Source organism: Suncus etruscus, chromosome 17 (assembly GCF_024139225.1).
Source record: "Suncus etruscus isolate mSunEtr1 chromosome 17, mSunEtr1.pri.cur, whole genome shotgun sequence".
In the NCBI taxonomy this organism is placed as follows: Eukaryota; Metazoa; Chordata; class Mammalia; order Eulipotyphla; family Soricidae; genus Suncus; species Suncus etruscus.
Genome location: NC_064864.1, coordinates 10728498 through 10752703, shown reverse-complemented (window position 1 = coordinate 10752703; position 24206 = coordinate 10728498). Strand labels below are relative to the sequence as shown.

At 37.8% G+C, this 24206-nt stretch overlaps 1 protein-coding gene across 1 annotated transcript in view; it reads left to right on the top strand.

Annotated features, from left to right (window-relative positions):
- Positions 1-20630, top strand: part of UBE2D1 (ubiquitin conjugating enzyme E2 D1) — a 45873-nt gene extending 25243 nt beyond the window's left edge. The window contains exons 2-7 of the mRNA XM_049790529.1: positions 5191-5254; positions 5346-5377; positions 9176-9253; positions 11318-11423; positions 16577-16670; positions 19756-20630. Of these exons, the coding sequence (XP_049646486.1) occupies positions 5191-5254; positions 5346-5377; positions 9176-9253; positions 11318-11423; positions 16577-16670; positions 19756-19801 (420 nt within the window). The 3' untranslated portion in view covers positions 19802-20630. The remainder of the gene's footprint in view (positions 1-5190; positions 5255-5345; positions 5378-9175; positions 9254-11317; positions 11424-16576; positions 16671-19755) is intronic.
- The last annotated feature ends 3576 nt before the right edge of the window (positions 20631-24206 follow it).

Here is a 24206-nt window from a genome sequence, read left to right as displayed (position 1 = left end):
TTTCTGAGCACAGAGCCAGGAATAATCCCTGAGCATAACTGAGTGTGGCCCCAAAACAAACATACAAAATTTTTTTAATTGCCTCCTGTCTCTATACATAAAGTAGTAATTGACTTCTAAATCCTATTGCCAAATCTTGTTTTTCTAAAATATTGAAATTTGTTAGCTCTCTGCTTATCACATTATTCCTTAATTATTTTTATGTACTTCAATAATACCGAACATTGATTTGAAATACTGTAAATAAACAAAGCATTGTGGCAGAATCAGTAGATAAAATGCCTAAAAGGAGGGAAAGTAAGCATCTGTTAACATATACGAGCTTTTGGGCTCAATATCTTTGATTTTCTTCTCCATATGTTGCTAGTTGCAGACCTGGGTTCATCTGTATCTAGGCATATCCCTTCATCTATGTACTGTCTCTCTAGCTCCCACAGAGAGAATTTAACTAGCAGAAGCTACCACTGGTGTCTTATCTGAAAGTACACTGACTACTGAAAAAGGAATGATTTTTTTTTTAGTTGTAATTTGTGTTTGTTTCATATTTTCAACTAATTACTATATCATTTCGTTTTTCAATTTACAATGTTTTTCTTTGCTTTTTTTCTTCAGGTTTTAGATTTCTGTTTTTTAGATGCAAGAGGATATATATTTTGTTACTTTTATTTTCAGTTACTTATGCACCATCATCTCAGTTACTATTTCCAAACTAGAGAACATTACAAATTTAGACCCTCTTTAAAAATCCAGGCTGGGGGCCAGAAAGATAGCATGGAGGTAATGCGCTTGCCTTACATGCAGAAGGTCAGTGGTTCGAATGCCGGCATCCCAGATGGTCCCCTGAGCCTGCCAGGAGCAATTTCTGATCGTAGAGCCAGGAGGAACCCCTGAGCACTGTCGGGTGTGATTCCCCCCCCCCCAAAAAAAAATATCCAGGCTGGGTAAATCAAAGTGTTAGTGTCTTTATTAACAGTAAGTGATGGTTACTAAGCCTGCTTCATGTTTTGTCAGCTTTTTCTTTCCTGTCAGTGAGCTTCTTTTTTGTTTTGTTTTGTTTTGTTTTTGGGCTATACCTGGTAGTGCTCAGGGGGGTTAGTGGTGATGGTGGTGGGGTTGGTCAGCCTGGCAGGTTTAGTGAACCATATGGGATGCTGAGCATCCAACCCAGGTCAGCATATGCAAAGCAAAGGCCAGCTCCGCTTCCTATCAGTGAATTTTAATGCACTTAATAATCTGACCTTTAAAAGGATTAGGGTGTTGGATATTGCATTTTGTTTGAACTTAATCTGATCAAGGATATATATATATATATATATATATATATATATATATATATATATAAGAACAGGGCACAAAAATACAAAACACAATAACCCTTATTTTTCTGTAATAATAAAGGAATTTGAAAGCAGTCTGCCGTTGGAAAATTGAGCCTGATTCAAGGCTGTTTCATATAAAATACTCTTGGGTTTCGTTAGTAAACAATTAATATGTAACTTATGTGCATGTATTTTTGTAATCACACATATAGTGTATATTAGTTATATTCAAGCAAATCATTAACAGCTTTTAAACACCATTGGAGACTTATTAATATTTTCTAATTAACTAGTTTTTTAGGGGCTGGAACAGTAGTATAACAGGTAAGGAGCTTGCCTTACGAGCAACTGCTCAAGTTCTTTCTTTATTCAGCCACATATGGTCCCACAAGGAGTGATCTCAAAAAAACAGCCAAGAATAATTTCTGAGCATCGCTAGGTATGACGCAAAACCAAAAATAAATTTTATATACACAGAAACTAACCAGGGCAAAAAAAAAAAAAAGCTCTATGTACCCAGTTCTGTTTGCTCATGTTTAAAAATTTGGGCATGATGATTATTTTCAGAATTGTCCTAAAAGCTCAGATTAAAAATTGTTCACTGAGACATGTTAGAGAAGGGATAGAGGGCTGGAGAGATAGCATAGGGGTAGGGCGTTTGCCTTGATGCATCCGATCCAGGACAGATGGTGTTCGAATCCCGGCATCCCATATGGTCCCTTGTGCCTGCCAGGAGCAGTGTCTGAGTGCAGAGCCAAGAGTAACCCCTGAGCGCTGCTGGGTGTGACCCCCCACCCCCAAAAAAGAAAAGGGATTGAGACTTGCTTCTTCAATGTTTTCAACTACTTATTAGTGTATTCTCCTACTAGAGAATTCGTTGTTATTAATCCCATAGTATCTTTTTTTTTTTTTTTTTTTTACTAATTGCTTGGTTTTCATTTATAGAATGTACACCATCCTTCACCAGTGCACCCTTCCTGCCAATGTTGTCTCCTATTGCCTACCTCCCTGTCTCTAGAGCAGGCAGTTTGCTTCTTTCTCTCACTCTCTTTCTTTCTTTTTTGACACTGTGGTCTGCACTGATGCCAAAGGAGACATGACTTGCATGTCATTTTCTCCCCTTTTGGCACCTATTTCTTGTCCATAGAGATCAGGTCCAACTATCATTGTCCTTGTAGACCCTTCTCGACTCTACCTGCACTTACCGCTCTTCATGGAAGCTTCCTACCTGGGCTGGACCTCCTGACCCTTCTCTCTGTTGTCTATGGATTTTATTACCATACTATCTCATGTTTTTCTTATATCCCAATGTGTGATGTTATTCTATGTCTATTCCTTTTCCTTCTACTTATTTCACTCAGCATAAATAATCTCTATGCCCATCCATGTATAAGCAAATTTCATGACTTCATTTTTTTTTTCTAATGGCTGCATAGTATTTCATTGTGTAGATATACCACAGTTTCTTTAGCCACTCTTCTGTGGTCAGGCACCTAGGTTGTTTCCAGATTATGGCTATTGTAAATAGTGTTATGATGAATATAGAAGTGCAGAGGACATTTTTGTATTGTGTTTTGGTTCCTGGGCTGTATCCCTAGGAGTGGCATTGCTGGGTCATATGGAATCTCAGTTTCTAGTGTTTCGAGGAGTTAATTCCATATTATCTTAACACTTATTTGAAAGCTTACATGTGCAAGAGATATATGTGTTTCACATGCTTAGAAGAATTATAGAAGATGGTGATGATAGTAATGCCTCTTGTCATTATCAGAAAACTGAGGTTTGGAGAGGGGAAAAAAATGAATGGCCCAAGATTGTGTGACAGATGAGTTGGGATGCCCAGACTTGATCTGCAGAAACTTGCTCCTTGAATCCCGCAGTGAGAGTCCCTTCAGAGTATCTCAGATAGCTCAGATATTTCCCCTTTTACCTAATGAAGTTTAAATATATCCCAAGCTCCGTTTTTCTTTTTCTTGCTTGTAGTAGCTAATGTAAATCTATTTATTCAGTTTTATTTTTAAAATGTCTTCATTTAAACGCCAGAATTACAAACATGTTTGTAGTTGGATTTCAGTTATATAAAAAAAAAAGAACAGCCCCCGGGGCTGAAGAGATAGCATGGAGGTAGGGCATTTATCTTGCATGCAGAAGGATGATGGTTTGAATCCCGGCATCCTATATAGTAGTCCTCAAGCCTGCCAGGAGCAATTTCTGAGTGTAGAGCCAGGAGTAATCCCTGAGCGCTGTCCGGTGTGACCCCAAAACCAAAAGCCAAAACCCAAAAAAACAAAAAACAAACAAACAAACAAAAAACACCCCAGGGGGGAGGAAGAAAATAAAAAAGAACACCTCTTTCACCAGTGCAACTTTCCACCACCAATGCCCCCATCTTCCTCCTTTCCCACCCCCTGGCTATATTCTTTTTCTGTCACTCAATAGCATTGTCATGATAGTTGTTGGTGTAGTTATTTCTCTAACTGTACTCATTACTCTCTGTGGTGAGCTTCATATCGTGGGCTGATCCTTCCAACCCTCATCTTTATTATCTCTGGGTATTATTACAATAATGTCCTTTATTTTTGTTAAATCCCACAGATGAGCAAGATTATTCTGTCTCTCTTCCTCTGACTTATTTCACTCAGCAGGATAGTTTCCATGTCCATCCATGTATAGGGAAATTTCACGACTTCATTTTTTCTGACAGCTGCATAGTATTCCATTGTGTAGATCTACCAAAGTTTCTTTAGCCACTCATCTATTGTTCTTTTCTCCATCTTTAATCAATCCAATCTATAGACTATCAGAGCTTTTAGAGCAGATACTGCGCCTTAAATCCCTCCCGCCACACTTGCTACCCAACTCGGATCCTTAAAATGTGTTCTATTTTCACCTTAACGCCTGTCTTCTAGCTACCTGATAGAATTAACCTCATCATAGGCAACTCTGGGCAGTGACTATCTTTCTCCCACAACAAACTCCTTGCTTCTTTCAGCATCAATTTAAATGGCATTCCTTCTGAGAATTTCCTGATTTTTCTTTCAAACTAGTTTCTTCAGTGCTAATATTTAACACTTTATAGTGGATTTAAACCTTTCTTCTCTCTGATATCCTCCACTGTCTGTTTTGTTTTTGTTTATGGGGGGGCACATAGGGCAACAATCAAGCACTTAGCACTTTATATTAAATAAAATAAGCTCAGGGCTTACTCCTGGCTCTGCACTCAGAAATTACTCTTGGCAGGCTCTGGGGATCGTATGGGATGCTGAGGATCTAATCTAGGTCAGCTGCATGCAAGACAAACACCTGGCTATTCTATCGCTCTGGCCCCTTAATTTTTTTTTTTTTTTTGGTGTGTGTGTGTGTGTTGTGTGTTTGTGTGTGCCAGCCACATCCAGCAATGCTCAAGAATTACTCTTGGCAATTCTTGGGGAACCATATGGGATGCCCAGGATTAACCCATTTTGGCTTCGTGCTAGGCGAACACCCTACCTGCTGTACAATCTCTGACCCTACCTCTTGTTATATTATAAAGCCATTGAACTAGGAATTTTGTGCCTAGTGGTTTTTAGTTTTTTTCCTTCAACACTGTAGATATTCAGGATGTTTTTGCCCTTAGGGATTGTCAAAAGAAACATGTTTTGATTCTTTTGATTTTTTTTCAAGGCTTAAAATTGTCACATGAATGCTTTATGGTTAAGAGTAATGTCATATTTTAATATTTTGAATGGAACTGTCTTGAAAGATTTTAAACTGAAGCCAGTAGTTTATGTCTTCACAGCTTATTAGGCTTGTGTCACTGGGAAAGGAATTAATTTAATCTAATCAATTTAATCTGATTAATTCATTAAATGAACTCATTGCTTTGCTTCAGGAATTAAGTGATCTACAGCGTGACCCACCTGCTCACTGTTCAGCTGGACCTGTAGGAGATGATTGTAAGTATCTGACTTGTATCTAGGATTTTCTATCAATAATAATATGGTTTGGATATTGATTAATGACTCCAAACTCCTTTGTTTATTTTAGTGTTCCATTGGCAAGCAACAATCATGGGGCCTGTAAGTATGATTTATATATATCTGCAATTAATTCCCCAGTCTTATGTATTCTTTCCATTTCACCTTTGATCAATTATTTGTGACTAATGTTTTGGTCTCAATCACTCGGGAAACAAAATATAATTAAAGGATTTATTATGATCCTTCTAGGTCACCACTGTTGGTGGCAAATAGCTTGGATCACTGTGATGTTTTCCTTTGTCTAAATTTTGATCATAATACTTACAAATGGTCACCTGTAATTTGCAGTTGGGCAGTGTGTCTGCTTTGTTTTGAGTACAAAATTAACAGTTTGTCCAGGGGGCCAAAGAGATAATATTATACAGCAGGGACGGTGCTTGCCTCGCATTAGATCAACACAGGTTTGATCCCTGGCATCCAATATGGTCCTGCCAGGAGTGATCGCTGAGCACAGAGCCAGGAATGGGCCCTGAGCACTACTGGGTGTGGTCTAAGAAATGAAACTGAACAGATAAAATATCACAATGGATCTATTTTTGCCACCTCCCAAATCTGCAGGTTTGGATTTCGTTTCATTTTCTTTTTGGTTTTTCAGACCACACCCGTTTGATGCTCAGGGGTTACTCCTGGCTAAGCGCTCAGAAATTGCCCCTGGCTTGGGGGGACCATATGGAACGCTGGGGGATCGAACCGCGGTCCTTCCTTGGCTAGGGCTTGCAAGGCAGACACCTTACCTCTAGCACCACCTCGCTGGCCCCTTCATTTTCTTCTATTCAGAATAACCTGCCATTTTGTGACTGGTTTCTCTTAACACTTACTGCTTTTGTTAAGATGATTTCTTTCTGAACCTGAGAGGTAGTTAGCATTTTGAAACATGGTTTTCTTTCTATGAGCCAAAAATAAAAGTCTGATTGTAAAAGAATGAGTGCTGGCAGTTTGAATTGACCTTCTAGGTGAGAGTACATTAGTGACAAGTTTTCATGGGGGCCAGAGAGATAGCCCAGCAGTAGGGCATTTGCCTTGCATATGGCCGATCTGGGAGGGACTGGGTTCAATTTCCGGCACCCATAAGGTACCCCAGACTGCCGGAGTTGATTTCAGAGTGCAGAGCCAGAAATGACTTCTGAGAACCACTGGGTGTGACCCATAAACCAATCAGTCAATTAATAAATATAGTTTTTAAACAATAACAAATTTAGGGGCCGGAGAGATAGCACAGCGGTGTTTGCCTTACAAGCAGTCGACCCAGGACCCAAGGTGGTTGGTTCGAATCCCGGTGTCCCATATGGTCCCCCATGCCTGCCAGGAGCTATGTCTGAGCAGATAGCCAGGAGTAACCCCTGAGTGCTGCCGGGTGTGACCAAAAAAAAAACAAACAAACAAAAAACAAGTTTACATGGACATCATACATTTCCATTTATAGTGTCTATGCTTAAAAAATTTTTTTTGAGGGGCTGGAGAAATAGTACAGGTTAAAACACTTAACTTGCATACAGTCAGTCTGTATTTGCTTGATTTGTTTTGGGGGCCACACTCAGCAGTGCTCCGGGATTACTCCTGGCTCTGCCCTGAAGAATTACTCCTGGTGTTCTCTGGTTGCCATTTGTGTGCTGAGAGTCTAACCCAGGATGGCCACTTGGAAGGCAAATGTCCTACCCTTTGTACTATCTCTCTGACCCCTTAAACATGGTTGACCCCCATCACTACATAGGGTCCCCCAAACATTTTCAAGAGTGACCCCTGAACACAGAGATTAAGCTCTGTCAATTGTACCCCAAAACAAACATATATACATAATCAGAACTAGAATTCTTGGCAGTTGTCTCAGATATCTAGTTATATTGGGTTTTTTTTTGTTTGTTTGTTTTTGGTTTTTGGGTCACACCCGGCGGTACTCAGGGGTTACTCCTGGCTGTCTGCTCAGAAATAGCTCCTGGCAGGCACGGGGGACCATGTGGGACACCGGGATTTGAACAAACCACCTTTAGTCCTGGATCGGCTGCTTGCAAGGCAACCGCCGCTGTGCTATCTCTCTGGGCCCTGTTTTTTGTTTTTTAAGGGTAAATGCAGTATTTTTGAGACAGTTTCCAGTGGAATCTAGTTGTTCCTATTTTTTTTTATTGCTTAATAAGAGCCTTCAGGGGCCATTATATAAAGGTTCACCCTCAACATCTGAATTATAGCCATTCACAAATACTTATTAGGTAAATCACATATAGCAAATGGTTACAATTACATTACTCATACTCCTTTTGTTCTAGTAAGATAAGTGTTACTCTATATATGCTTTGAATTTCTAAGACTTGAATATCTAAGACCATACCTGTTGAATGTAAGTTATTTTATTTACATTGCTTATAATATATGGAGGAATAATTATGCTTTCAGATATGTATACAAAAGCTAAAGGAGCAAGCAGTGATAGTCTTAGCATTATCGTATTCTTACTATAAATTAAAATAGAATTTTTTCTCTTTTTAGTCATCTTTTATTTGTAACATAAAATGTTTTTTTTTTTTATTTGGTTTTTCAGGCCACACCCGTTTGATGCTCAGGGGTTACTCCTAGCTAAGCGCTCAGAAATTGCCCCTGGCTTGGGGGGATCATATGGGATGCTGGGGGATCGAACTGTGGTCCTTCCTTGGCTAGCGCTTGCAAGGCAGACACCTTACCTCTAGCGCCACCTCACCGGCCCCACATAAAATATTCTAAATATCGTAAGGACACATGGCCAAATTAAAATATTTTTTTGGTAAAGTTGATTTCTTTTTTATTTTATTTTATTTTATTTATTTTATTTAAACACCTTGATTACATACATGATTGTGTTTGGGTTTCAGTCATGTAAAGAACACCACCCATCACCAGTGCAACATTCCCATCACCAATGTCCCAAATCTCCCTCCTCCCCACCCGATCCCCGCCTGTACTCTAAACAGGCTCTCCATTTCCCTCATACATTTTCATTATTAGGACAGTTCAAAATATAGTTATTTCTCTAACTAAACTCATCACTCTTTGTGGTGAGCTTCCTGAGGTGAGCTGGAACTTCCAGCTCTTTTCTCTTTTGTGTCTGAAAATTATTATTGCAAGAATGTCTTTCATTTTTCTTAAAACCCATAGATGAGTGAGACCATTCTGCACTTTTCTCTCTCTCTCTGACTTATTTCACTCAGCATAATAGATTTCGTGTACATCCATGTATAGGAAAATTTCATGACTTCATCTCTCCTGACAGCTGCATAATATTTCATTGTGTATATGTACCACAGTTTTGTAAAGTTGATTTCTTAATAACATAATTCTGTGAAAAATGAGTTAAGTGCTTTGTTTTAGGCTTTTTAATACTACTTTTAATATTACACACAGTTATTAAGTGAAAAGGTTTGCAGTTTTGGATGTAGAAAAGTGTTTCTTAGTTTTATGGGGGCTAGCTTTTTTCTCTTCTTTCGCAATCTTGTCTTTTAAAGAGCCACTGGAACTTAAGCTTCATATTTAAAATATAAAGCAGCTCAGTCCTTTTATAGAGATTTATTCAGCTGTCTTGAATCTGTTCTTTAAAAATCTGTACTCAGATTTGTTTGTGCGGGTCACACTGTTGTGTGTATCCTATTTTTGTTCTAAATTCTGTGATGTGCACATGATTGTTGGGAAATCCTTCATTCATCGAACAGCAAAGGGAAAGCTGTTTCAAGGTAAATCATTGGAACTTAAAAACAAAAGTTTTGGGGGGAGGAGGAAAAAATCATTTTGTTTTTGCAACTTCTGTATTTGGGGGGATTATTTTTGGTAAATTTATGGTAATCAAACACTGATGCACACATTTTATTATTTCAGCCTGATAGCGCATATCAAGGTGGAGTCTTCTTTCTCACCGTCCATTTCCCGACAGACTATCCTTTTAAACCACCAAAGGTATTTCTATGCTCGTGATTCATGTGAGTTCTGTGTCAGGGATTCTGCTCTCTTTCCAGCAGTGTTTTCATGACGGCAAAGATCATGTGTCCGTTATCAGATTCAAAGTGTTCTGTACAATTAGTATATATAATATTCATTCTTGCCTTAAATGCTTTACTCTGTCTTTACAAGACACAGTACCTGAAGGCCAGAGAGATAGGACAGCGATTTAAGTGCTTGTTTGCATGCTTCTGACCCGGGTTTGATACCTATATGGCATATGGTTCCTCAAGTACTGCCAGGAGTGATCCCTGAGTACAGAGCCACAAGTAAGCTATGAACACAGTTGATATAGCTCCAGAACATGGCATATGTTAGGTTATAAAGTAATTGACCTTCTTACATTTACTCTCCCTTTTCCATAGATACCTGTATTTCAGAACTTATTTTTATAGTTAAGAATCAGACTTTGGGGGCTGGAGAGATAGCATGGAGGTAGGACATTTGCCTTGCATGCAGCAGCAGGACGGTGGTTCGAATCCTGGCATCCCATATGGTCCCCTGAGCCTGTCAGGAGCGATTTCTGAGCGTAGAGCTAGGAGTAACCCCTGAGCGCTGCTGGGTATGACCCAAAAACAAAACAAAACCAAAAAAAAGAACCAGACTTTGGGGTCAGAGATAGTACACAGGCTGAGGTATTTGTGTTACATGCAACCAACCCTAGGTTGGTCTCTGACATTATATATGTTTCCCTGAGAACTGACAGGAATGACACCTGAGCACAGAGCCAGAAGTAGTCCCTGAGAACTACTTCCCCCCAGTTTTTCTTTTTCTTTTCTTTTCTTTTTTTTCTTTTTTTAAAGACTGGTAAGCACCCGTGGGACTCGAACCACCAGAAGTGATTGAATCCAAGCAATGGATTGTGAAGTAACCGCTGAGCTAAAGCCAGTCCTCCCCCAGGTTTTTCAAATTAAATACTAAATTTATAACAATTTAAAAATCAGACTTCCCCTTATTCAGGGAAATTATCTTTTCAGAATTGACCTATTTTTCTCAATTGATTTTTTTTGTTTGTTTTTGTTTTCTTGATTTTTTTTTTTTTTTTAGGCACACCCAGTGATGCTCAGGAGTCATTCCTGACTCTTGCACAGGGGACATTATGGGATTCTGGGGATTTAACTGGATCAACTGCATGCAAGGCAAGCAGTCAAGACAAGCACCCTATCCCCTGTACTATATCTCCAGGCCTAGTGTTCAGGGAACATTTATTGAACGCCTATTATGCTCTATTACATTGGGGAATAAGAACATAAATATGTAGTCTAACATGGTAGACGAGATCAAATTTAAGAAGAAAGCAAATTATATATTGAGAGAACCCCTACCAAATCTTTCACTGTAAATAATAATTTTAGGTTTTCAAAACACATAGTTAACAATATTTATAAAGTTATATGTGTGTATATGTATACATATATAGTATTTCCTGTGCAAGATTAAAATTCTTCGTGAAATTTTTAGGGCATTTCATCAGCTAAGGCTCCTCAATTCTCCCCTGGAACAGGATTGTACCCTATTTGTAGATCCAGGTGTTACTTTTCAATATCATTAATAATCAACTTAAGAAAAGGATTGCTTCAGGTTCTACTCAACCTGACTATTATTATACTGGCCATTATAGACTTTTTGATACTTGTGTTCCTTGACAGTAGAAACAGTAGAAAACCATCTTTTATACTTTTGTTTGCGTATACCAGTAGCTAGAAACATGAGAGATAGGACAATGGGTAGAGCATTGCATATGGCAGACACAGAATCAATCTCTGGCCTCCTGTATGTTCCTCAGCCCCATTGGGAGTGATCTCTGGACACGAAGCCAGGAGTAAGCCTGAAAGCATTGGATGTGGCCCCAAAACAAACTCAAAAATAAGAATTCTGTTTACAGTGTAGAAGCTCCTTTCATTTGTATTGACATCCACCTGAAGGTCATATACAATTGAGAACATCTTACCTTAGAGAATATCAATTTGTCTTGTTTATTCTTCATGGTTTGTCACATTTATATATTTTTATTTTGTTTAGATTGCTTTCACAACAAAAATTTACCATCCAAACATAAACAGTAATGGAAGTATTTGTCTTGATATCCTGAGGTCGCAGTGGTCACCTGCTCTGACTGTATCAAAAGGTAATTTCATTGATCAGATTTATAAAAGTTGATAAAAAGTGATTCAGTACAACGTAGTAACAGTATCAAAAGACCAAAGTTGACGTTTTTTTTTTTTTTGTTTTTTTTTTCGGGCCATACTTGGTGGTACTCAGGGGTTACTCCAGGCTCTGTGCTCAGAAATCATTCCTGGCAGGCTTGGAGGATCATATAGGGTGCTGGGGATCAAACCTGGGTTGGCCACGTACAAGGCAAATGCCTCACCTGCTGTGCTGTCGCTCCGGACTCAAAACCAAAGCTTTAAAAAAATGATGTACTGTGTTTTCAATTTTGCGTTTTGTGTTTCAATTTTTCATGGTTTAATAGCTCTTATATTCCTCTTGACTGTTAGCTATTAGTTTGCAGGGAGGGTAAAAATGATAGACAATTGCAAAATGATGAAATGTGAGAAGGTTTAAAATGGAGCTAGAGGGCCGGAGAGATAGCATGGAGATAAGGTGTTTGCCTTTCATGCAGGAGGTCATCAGTTCAAATCCCGGAGTCCCATATGGTCCCCCGTGCCTGCCAGGAGCAATTTCTGAGCGCGAAGACAAGAATAACCCCTGAGCACTGCCGGGTGTGACCCAAAAACCACAAAAAATAAATAAATAAAATAAAATAAAATGGAGCTAGAGCAATAGTCAGCACTTAAATTTATATGTAGCCAACCCAGAATCAATCCCTGGTATCCCCTTATGGTTGATTCTTTGAGCCTGTCTGGACTGCAGAACAAGTAGTAAGTAAGCCCTTTGCACAACTGGGTGCTGAGTCCAAAGCCCCAAAATAAAAATAAAAAAATAAATTAAAAACAAAAACTTCTAAATAGTTATTCATTGATTAAAATAGAATTGTTAGCATAAGAAAAATTCTGTGTTTACTTTATAATTTTATAAATTTACACATTATAAATTTACTTTATACTTTTCAAAGTCGACTGATAAAATGATTGAAAACGAAATCCATTCCACACTTTGATGTTCATGGAGCCTGTAAGTCTAAACTTTAAATGAATCACTAGTATCATTATAATCCTTGAAATCCATTTTTTTTTTTTTTTTTTGGAGGGCACTCTCAGCGGTCTCAGGGGACCATTTGGGATGCCATGGACTGAATCTGGGTCCGCTGCATGCAAAGCAAACGCCCTACCCACTCTACTGTTTATCACTCAGGTCCCATATTCTTGAGTTTCACAGATGTACAGCATTGTTTGTTCAATTGTCACATGTACAAAGGCCATCGGAAGTCAAATTTGTTCCATTAGCCAATTTTGTATGCTGCGCCAACCCTCTGTGTTCCTGTCACTTTTCTGTCACAAAGAACAAACACACTTGGAAGTACTGTTTTGAATCTTCCCCTTAGGTAATTTGGTTAGTTTTCTGTTTCACTAAAATATAAATGTTTCTCTTGAGGTTTTAGGGAAGAATCATGGATACAAAACATCTTAAAAAGAAATGAGACCTGGGCGGGAGAGATAGCACATGGGTAGGGCATTTGCCTTGCATGCAGCTGACCAGGGAGGGACCCGATTCAATTCCCGGCATCTCATATGATCCCCCCGAGTCTGCTAGGGGTGATTTCTGAGTGCAGAGCCAGGAGTAATCCCTGAACGTCACTGGGTGTGGCCCAAACACCAATCAGTCAATAAACAGATAAAATAAAGTTTAAAAAAATGAATAAATGAGAGCTAAATGTATGACTTTTTTAAGCTAAGTACTTAATATATATAAAAGAAATGGCAGGCTGCCAGATGTTAAACATTTATCTTCAGACATTGGTCATTTTTTAATAAAGATTAGTTTTGGGGTTGGGGCCGGAGAGATGGCATGGAGATAGGGTGTTTGCCTTGCATGCAGAAGGATGGTGATTTGAATCCCAGCATCCCATATGGTCCCCAGAGCCTGCCAGGAGCAATTTCTGAGCATAGAGCCAGGGATAACCCCTGAGCGATGCCGAGTGTGACCCCCCCCCCCAAAAAAAAAAGCCAAATAAACAAAAAGGATTAGTATTGGGGCCAGAGTGATAGCACAGCAGGTAGGGCATTAGCCCTGCACATGGCTGACCTGGGTTCAATGCCCGGCATCCCATAGAGACCCGTCTCCCCCCAGCCTGCCAGGAATAATTTCTGAATGCAAATGTCAATAGTAACTCCTAAGCACTTCTGGGTGTGGGCCTCTCCCCCCAAAAAAGATTAGTATTGCTGGGTTTTGGAAACTATCCTTTACGAATATAATCTTTATTTTCATCATATAAAATGGGGATTATACTAGTGTTACAATATAAGGTCACTATGAACCTGGCAGATAATATCCCTCAAATACTTTTCTTAGTTAAAACATGTGTTTTGGGGCCGGAGAGATAGCATGGAGGTAAGGCGTTTGCCTTTCATGCAGAAGGTCATCGGTTCGAATCCCGGCATCCCATATGGTCCCCCGTACCTGCTAGGAGCAATTTCTGAGCATGGAGCCAGGAGTAACCCCTGAGCACTGCCGGGTGTGACCCAAAAACCACAAAAAAAAAAAAAAAACCCATGTGTTTTATGTGCAGAATTAGAAAAGTCTGGTCAGATGACAGCAGGAATGGAGAAATGAGGAATTTTGCTCTTACTCAGCAAAGTTACCTATAATTTACTCACGTTTTTATATATTTTCACTTTTATATTTTTCAAATGTTTTATTTTGTCTCTCACTATGAGTTCACCTCCTTATAGATGATTTTCAGTCTTGTTTTGTTTTCTTTCTGAGCCATACCCAGCAGTGCTTAGGTGTTACTTCTGACTCTGTGCTGAGAAATCACTCTTCAGGGGTCGGAGAGGTGGCACAAGTGGTAGGGTGTTTGCCTTGCAATCCTAGGACGGACCACAGTTTGATCTCCGGCATCCCATATCGTCCCCCAAGCCAGGCGCAATTTCTGAGCACAGAGCCAGGAGTAACTCCTGAGAGTCACTGGGTGTGGCCCAAAAACCAAAAAGAAAAAACAAACCACTCTTCACAGGCCTGGGCTACCATATAGGATGCCAGGACTGAACCCAGGTTGGCTGCGTGCAAGACAAACACCCTACCAGCTGTGCCATCGCTTTGGCCCAGAATGCAATCTTTTATAAATTTCTGAGGATGTAAGCTTCAATACTTTCTTGGTTTAATGTACAGGGCTTACAATTTCACTGGAAGATTGATGATGAATAAAATCTTGCTTGTCATTTAAGAATCAACTCTGGGGAAAGGGCATATATATATAGCTCCAATGGTAGAACATGTGCTCTGTATGTATAGATGCTGGATCTGATCTCTGTCTCTCTCATCTACACACACTTTTTTTATACATTTATTTTGGATTTGTAAGAGTAGCAAAAGAAAAGGGAACGTCATACAGGAGGGTGAAAAGCAAAGTTTTATTCAAGATTCCATGAAGCTCTCAGAAATTATGCCATACAGTTGGAACAAATGAGCAAGTCAGCCTTGTCTCCTTTTTCAAATACTTGGATTGTTTTCATCCCAGTATAGCTATGTTTATATTAGCTATAATGTGAAAGGAAACCAGTTTTTTCCCCAATTTTTACTTGTATGATAAAATATACAAATTATGTAATGATAATTGTTCACTTTGTTTTATCCCCCTACCTCTCATTTTTAAAAAATTTTGGGGGGTGTTTGGGCCACACCCAGTGCCTTCAGAGGTTACTCCTGGTTCTGTGATCAGGAATTACTCCTGGCAGGCTTGGTGGGGGACGACCATATGGGATGCTGGGAGATGGAACCCGAGTCAGTCACATGTAGAACACTTTACCCGTTGTGTTATTTATTTATTGGTTTGGGGGCCACACCCGGCAGCTCTCAGGGGTTACTCCTGGCTTTGTGCTCAGAAATCGTCCCTGGTCGGCATGGGGGACATATGGGATGCCGGGATTCAAACTACTGTCTGTCCCGAGTCGGCCACTTGCAAGTCAAATGCCCTACTGCTGTGCTATCTCTCCGGCCCCACCCATTGTGTTATTGAGTGGCCCTCCCCATCCCTCTTTATTAATGAATTTAATTAAAAATGGACATGGATAGAATCACAAGTTCATTGAAATAAACAGCAAGGTGCTAGAGTGGTGGCAAAGCAGTAGGGCATTTGCCTTGCATGTGGCTGACCCAGGACGGACTGTGATTTGATCTCCTAGCGTCTCATGTGGTTCCTCAAGCCAGGAGCGATTTCTGAGCACATAGCTGAGTAGCTCCTGAGCGTCAATGGGTGTGCCCACCCCCCAATTTAAAAAAAAAACAACTAGCAAATAAAAAAAAACGAAAACTTAAAATATTTTTTTTTTGTAGACATTTTCTTGCACTAAGCCAGAATTGGAAAAAAATAAAAATAAAGGAGCACAAAATCCAAAATGGTTTGGACTGCTTACTCTAACATGATTTTCTTTAATCCTGAGTTGATGAGAACACGTTTTGCCAGTAATTGGACTTTTAAAGTGGACATTTAAAATTAAAATACAAAATTGGGGGCCAGAGCAATAGTACAGTTGCTAGGAAGTTTGCCTTTCACACAGCTGACCTGGGTTCAATCTCCGGCATCCTATATGGTCCCCCATGCACCACCACTGAGAGCTGAGCCAGGAGTAAACCCCGAGAATCACTAGGTATGACCCAAATAACAAAAAACAAACAAAATCAAAAATTATCTCCAAGAATCAGAAAAAGAATACTATTGTAAAAGTTGTATGCTGGAAAAAAAAATTGTATGCTGGGTTCGAAGAGATAGTAAATGAGTACTGCTAAATGTGTCCCCAAAACTAAAAATTACAATAAATATATATACTATTTCTGATATGTATTACTAAAAACATTTTTGTAGAGATCACTTGAATTTAAGGGTATTTCATAGTTATGTTAGGTATTCAGAGTTATTAAATAATAGAAATTCAAATAGAATCTATAACTTTAAAAAACATCTTGATGATTTTATATTTATATTGCACGTTAATTTTATAACTTAATAAAGTAATGACTTTTGCTACCAGCTGATATATTAATTTTATCTTGATTTACTTTGTAAATTTATTGTTCATTTATTAGAATTATTTTTACACTTGTAGTTTGTGTAAAGTGGAATGATCATTACCTAACATGATGTTCTTTTTTTAAATCTAGTTTTATTGTCCATATGTTCTCTACTTTGTGATCCTAATCCTGATGACCCCTTAGTACCAGATATTGCACAAATCTATAAATCAGACAAAGAAAAGTAAGTGCTTACTTTATTAGTTTCCATTAGAGTGCGTTTCTGTGTAGTCTACCAAAACAGAATTATCAATATATTTAATTATACTTAAGCTTTTCCAATGGAAAGACTTATTAAAATTTATCGTTTTAATTTGTTTGTTTGTTTATTTGGGGGCCACACCTTGCGGTCTTCAGGTCTTACTCCTGACTGTGTTTAGGGATCACTTCTGACTGATATATGGCTGACCATATGGAGTGTCAGGGTTTGAATTTTGTGCAAGGCAAGCTCTATCAGCTGTACTGTTTCTGCAGCCTATTAGTCTTTTATATAAAATATCTTATTTATACTCTTCACTGTTTAATTCTTTACTTAGAATACATTCTGCCTTTACACTATATACCATATTCTAATGATATGAAAGAATTATATATAATTTTAAACTTCAAATGAAGAAGGTGGTAATTGAAAAACTATGAACTTTTTTGGACTACTTGCAAAGTATCAGCAGCCAATCTTTTTTTATTTTGGTTTCTTTTTTTGTTTGTTTGTTTGTTTGTTTGTTTTTGGGCTACACCCGGTGGTGCTCAGGGGTTACTCCTGGCTTTCTGCTCAGAAATAGCTTCTGGCAGGCACAGGGACCATATGAGACACCGGGATTTGAACCAACCACCTTAGGTCCATGATCGGCTGCTTGCAAGGCAAAGACCGCTGTGCTATCTCTCCGGGCCCAGCAGCCAATATTTTCTTTAAAAAAAAAATTCTGTTTTTCCATCCTCTCTTCCCCTATTTGCCCCTCAAGCCTTTTTTAAAATTTTAAAATAATTTCTTTTTTTTTTTTTTTTGGTTTTTGGGCCACACCCGGTGTCGCTCAGGGGTTACTCCTGGCTTTGTGCTCAGAAGTCGCTCCTGGCTTGGGCGACCATATGGGATGCCAAGGGACGGAACCTCGGTCCGTCCTAGGCTAGCGCAGGCAAGGCAGGCACCTTACCTCTAGTGCCACCGCGCCGGTCCCAAAATAATTTCTTTATTTAAGCACCGTGGTTAAAAACATGTTCATAATTTCAGTCGTAAAACACACACCCCTTCACCAGTGCAATGTCCCTCATTTCCCTCTTCCACCATCCCTTGACTATCTTTGAGACAGGCACTGTATTTCTCTCTATATAATTGCCATAATTTTGCTAGTGTAGTTATTTCTCTAACTGTGCTTACCACTCTATGGTAAGCTTCATAACATGGGCTGGTTCCTTCTGGCTCTCATCTCTATTGTCTATGGGTATTACTACTATACTGTCTTTAATTTTTCTTAAATATCATGGATGAGTTAGACTATTCTATGTTTATCTCTCCCCCTCTGTCTTATTTTACTCAACATAATAGTTTCCATGTCCATCCATATAGAGGCACGTTTCATGACTTCATTTTTTTTTCTAACAGCTGCATAGTTCCATTGTGTAGATGTAGCATGATTTCTTTAGCCACTCATCTGTTGTCCGGCATATGGGTTGTTTCCAGATTCTGGCTATTGTAAATAGCACTGCAGTGAACATAGGAGTGCAGAGGCTTTTTTGTATTGTATTTTTGTGGTCCTAGAGTATATCCCTAAGAGTGGTATAGCTGGGTCATATGGGAGCTCAATTTCCGATTGAGGAATATCTATATTGTTTTCCAGAAAGATTGAACTAGATGGCTTTTCCGCCAGCAAATAGTTCTTGTTCTTTGTGATGTGTGCTAGTCTCTGTGGCATGAGATCATACCTCATTTTGTTTTGATTTGCATCTCCCTGATTATTAGTGGCGTGGAACATTTTTCATGTGCCTTTTGGCCATCTGTATTTCTTCTTTGAGGAAGTGTTTGTTCATTACATCTCATTTTTTTTTAATGGCAGTGCATTAATTTCATTGAGTTTTGTCACTATAGCCCATCACTGCCACCAGGCCTTGAGGGTTTCTTGTGACAAATTGGCAGTAAATCTTAGGGTTGTTCCTTTGAATGTAATTTCCCTTTTGATCTTGCTGCTTTCAGTATTCCATCTCTTTCTATGGGGTACATTATTGTGAAATACCTTGTAAATAGGGAATATCTCGGGGTGCTTTTTTTGTAGCTCTTTCCTGGTACCCTTCAGGCATGTAGGATTTGGTTGCATGCACTCTATAGCTCTGGGAGTTCTTCTGCAATGATGTCCTTGATTGTTGATACTTCATGAGGATTTTCTTCCTGGGTCTCTGAGACTCCAGTGATTATTATGTTGTTTCTGTTGAGTTTACCAAAGACTTCTATTTTCATCTGTTCACAGTCTCTGAGGATTTTTCCATTGTCTCATCATTTGTTTTAAGGCTCTTTTCCAATCTCTTCTGTTGTATGGAGTTGTTATGCATCTCATCTTCCAGCTCACTAATTCTGTCTTCAGCTGCTGTTACTCTGTTGGATAGGCTTCCAGTGGGGTTTTCATTTCGCCTATCAGCTTTTCAGACCTGTTATTTTAGTTTGAAATGGAAAACTATTAACTATTAATTATTTGTATTCATTACCTTCTCCCAGAAGAGAAGTTAGCCGTAAACTGCCCTAGTTTTCACACTATTCCATCTTGCTTGAGACCATTGGTTCATTTGCAATTTGTAGCTAATATTTCTTCAAGAAGTATCTCATAGATTCTATTAGAACCTGTTTCTTCTTTTGTTGTTTGTAATTTAGGTATATTTTTATATAGGTTGTAGAGAATTACAAATTTTTTTTAATAAAAAAACTTCTTTGTTTTAAATGTTCATGAAGCTGGGGCCAGAGCCATAGCTCAGCAGTAGGGTGTTTGTCTTTTACGCAGCTGATCTAGGATAGAACCTTGGTTCGATCCCCAGCGTCCCATATGGTCCCCCAAGCCAGGAGCAGTTTCTGAGCGCATAGCCAGGGGTAACCCCTGAGCGTCACTGGGTATGGCCCAAAAAACCAAAAAATAAAAAAATGTGCATGAGCCTAATGTCACTTGACTCAGTAATTGACATGCCTGTGATCATTTCAATTAATCTCAAGAGAACACAGTTTTATATAGATAGATCTTCTAAAAGATTTTATTAATCTTTTTTAATTTATGTCTTTTGTATGCTTACAGATACAACAGACATGCAAGAGAATGGACTCAGAAATATGCAATGTAAAACCAGAAAACATTTTCATATATACCAGAGTACTGTAAAATCTAAGTTTCTTCCAACAGCAGTAAATTGAGTACTGTTTACTATTTAATTGTACCATGAAATCCTTGATTTATTTTTATTTTACCCATTCTCAATTTATTTCCGCAGCAAGATGAAACAACCTTCCAAAAATATCCTTAAGACTGTGATGAGAGCATTTTATCATTTTGTATGCATTGAGAAAAACATTTATTATGATTTTTAAGATACTTGGACGTCTACATCATCAGCTTAACAAGATCTACATGCATCTGAAAAGCAACCAAATTATTTTTTGCTGAATCTAGATGTTTTTACATGAGGAATACTGTATGTGTTGTCTAAGATGTCTGTTTTATAAATCTGCATTCAGATTTCATTCTTTGTTAGCTCACTTTATAATTTGTATTTTTTTATTGTATAGACTAAATATATTCTATTTACATGTATGCCAATGTATTATTTTTTTCCTGTGAACAGTATTGATAAAAGCCCAACAGTTGATAGTTAATTAACTGTCTTCCTTGTCTTAGGGTATTCTGTAGGTCGATTACAGATTTCTTAAACCTGAAATGATCTTTACACTGTAATTCTCAGTATATTAATCATGGAGAAACACTTGTTTTTGATTTTGTTATACTTGACTTTATTGCAATGTGAATTAATTGCACTGCTAAGTAGGAAGATGTGTAAACTTTTATTTGTTGCTCTTCGCGTTTGAATTTTTTCTGTATAGGCAATATTATATTGACACCTTTTACAGATCCTAATGTAGCTTTTTTTCCATATAAATAAAATGCTTTTTCTACTATTTGTCTTGATTACTTAAAAAGTTAAAAAAAAATGACCTGTCAGTAAGAATCAAAGATCTATATAAAATTTGCATGAAAATTAATTCCAAAACTTAAAACTAAAGATCTGTTGTATTTGGTATTCATCACAATTATAATTATATGAATGTTACTATCTTAGATTTGTATCTGCTTACAAAATTATCAGTCTAAAGAATGATAGTCTTTGGTTCCTTATTATGGAAGACATGTAAAAGTAGCGTTTTTCTTGTATCACTCTAAAATAGATTATTTGCTATTTTGAGGATAAGGCATTATTGAGGAAAAGTGTAGAAACTATAGAATAAATTAGGCCCACTGAAATGCCCCCTCTAAGTATAACTGACATTATATTTCTTAATGTTTTAAAAGCTAGAGTTTCTAAAATAGAATTCAGTGCCATCATAATTTGAAAGAGGGCATCCGGTTTTTTTACTAATAGAAATCACAAAGAAAATTCTAAAATGCTATTTCCTCTTGTGATCAATTGCAAATTAAAAGTGATTAAAATACGTAGGTTATATTTACAGATTGTAAAAAAAAATTCTAGAAAGTTCTGTTTTGACTTGGGGAAAAATGCATCTCTTTGATTTTTAGCATGCTTACCAAATGAGTGAATTATGTTATATTTAAGAAGAGTTGTAGCTCTTCTGATTATTGCAGTAGCTGTTTAAGTGTGCAAGACCCTGTGATGGGTGTGGTCCTTAGCAAAGCATTAACTCATTTAAGTATTTTACCATGGTTCATTATTATCAAAGCACAAAATCACCCATTGTTGGTAAATATGTTTCTTAATGAATGTAAAATAATTAAATGAATTGTGAAATGGATGTGTAAGAAAATATAGGCTTAAAATAACTATATTGTGATATCTTGAAACAGCCATATGAAAAACACTACTAGTTATATTATAAGCTCTTTTGCCCAGAATTTAAACACTTGACATCATTAGATTTAAGTATTTAGTATATTTTGAGAGTGAAAGAGATTTGTTTCTTGAATATCGCTTTTTTTTTTTAAAAAAAAAAAAACTTACCTTTGTGTGGCATTTATTTTTTGGAAGTGTCTTTTTTTCTTTATTAAAGATTTTGAAACTTGCCTAACTCTTGTTTGCTTTTGCTTACATCTCAGTTGTAAAACCAGTTGCAAGGAGGGAGCACAGGTTCTCCTAATAAACTAAAAATCTGAGGTTAGTGTTGGCATTAATCAGTCAAATCACTGTTTAGGGTAGGTTGTGTTTTTCTTAATCCTTAATCAGTTAAAAGCTGAGACCAGGAGCTTTAATCTTTATAGTTTAACTACCAAATTAAGGTCCTACTTCAAGCGAGGAAGTAGTTCATCTTTTGGAGACTTAGCATCATACCTCTTGGTACACAGTTGAGAATTGTATTCAGGTTGCATTCTGGATATTAGTAACTGCCATTTGCAATAAATCAATGCTGCTAATTGTAAAGGCAACATTTCCTTCATGGCTCAGCTATCTCAGAAATGGTTTATTCCTGAAATACAATTTTGTTTAAGGTTCTTTAGCATCACCTCTCCATGTAAAATAACAGTTGGGGAAAATTTAAAAAAATCTTTTTGTAAATCAACTACTTATTAGATCTCAGAGTATCAAATAAAATTCATTAGGTGATAAATGAATAGAAGGGCAATACTGTTAATATTCATAATAACAGAAAATGCTTATGTTTTCTTATGTGATCTGCTGATATACGTATATTCTCTTTATTCATTGGATTTAGCAGCATTACTAAGATTTACACAGTTTTATAATCTTAAAATGGAAAAGTAGGAAAATTAACTTCCAGTGGTAGTTACAGAATTATATGCAAATTCCTCTTAAACTATGTAATTGAAAAGCTTTCACAGAACTCAAATACTACTGATAACTGAAAATTTGTGGCTAATAGCTGAGGTTCGGGCTGCAGAAATAAATTGTAATGCAAAAGTTCTGGTGACAACCTAGGAGTGTAATGTCATTTATATTGTTTTATATTGTTACATTTACATTTCTTCCATTCTGTTACGTTAAATTGTGATTTTTTTTTTATTGATTGATTTTTGATTCACATCCAGTTGTGTTCAGGGCTTATTCCTAACAGGGCTTTGAGAACCTTATGTGATGCTTCGGGACTGAACTCAAGTCAGCCATGTGCAAGGAAATTATCCTACCCACTGTACCAACTTGGGCCCACTTAAGTGATTTTAAATTGTAACCAAATCTATAATAAGATGGACTATTCACCCAAAAGTATCAGCATTGACAACATTTTGATAAAATAGGATATTTCTTCAAAAACTGTTAGGTTTGACTGTTAATGTAGAATTGTGTTTTTCTTACCTGAAGAAGTTTTTATGTATAAGACTGAGCTGTGCTTTCCTCATACCATTTACTTCAATGCAAAAGTCAGAAGTGCAAAAGATCACAGTGGGTTTTATATGAATATGTAGATATATTTGATAAACCCTTTGCGTTTTGGGGGAGGTGGACAGTTGTGATACCATTTGTGTAGGAGGCATTCATTTGGCTGTCCCATGACTATCATGCATTCAGTGTGTCAACAGAAGAATTAACACCTAAGTTTTATTATAGTAACACAGCCGAGTTACAAAGCTGAATCTTTCCCTCTAAGAGTTTAGAGGGCCAGGGTGAGGCAGTTGAGGGAAATCTGCGTTCCAGTTTCATACTGCTTTTCCTGAAAGGATCACAACCTTTTCCTTTCCACAGTGAAATGCAGTAACTTGATTATTTCTACCTACAGAAGCCTATTAAAGCCCAAAACCTTCATTTAATTTGGGGATTATATAATCATGTATGCTCACCAAAATTCTGATCTCCCAGAAGAAAAGCAGATGTTCATTATAATTTTAATTGGTTGTTTGAAAAGCTTAGACTAGCTCAGCAGATCCAACTTTTAACACATTGGCCAAGTTCCCAAAACCAAATGGTTAGATACAATTCAAGAGTCAACACTAAGCAGTCAAACCTGCACATGTTTTGAGATGATTGTGTTTCAGATTTCTTAGTATCCTTGAATATAGAAGTTTGTTTCTAGACCCTTAATTCTTTTCTAAATTCTCTATTGCCAGTCACACTATTTTGATTACTTTGATCCCACTTCCTCCCTATCCCCATTGCTCCGTGGTATTGGGGATTGAACCCAGGAACTCACACATACAAGGTCTGAGCTCCGTCACTAAGCTACAACTCCTTTATATTAAGTCTTGAGATTGTGAAGTATGGGTCTTACCGCTTTGTTTCCTTTCATAATGTTGTTTTGACCATTTATTTCTCTTTCACTGTTCCAAGCACACTTTAGGATCAGCTTTTACATTTCTCCTGAGATTTTCATTGAGATTATGTTGGATCTATGGTGCAAATTTGGTGAAGTTGCTATCCTTTGTTCTGATGAACAATTGCTGGATCATGGGTCTGGAGAGATAGCACAGTGGTAAGGTGTTTATCTTGCATGCGGACAACCCAGGAGGGGCCCGGTTTATTCCCAGCATCCCATATGGTCCCCTAGCCTTCCAGGGGGTGATCTCTACACTTG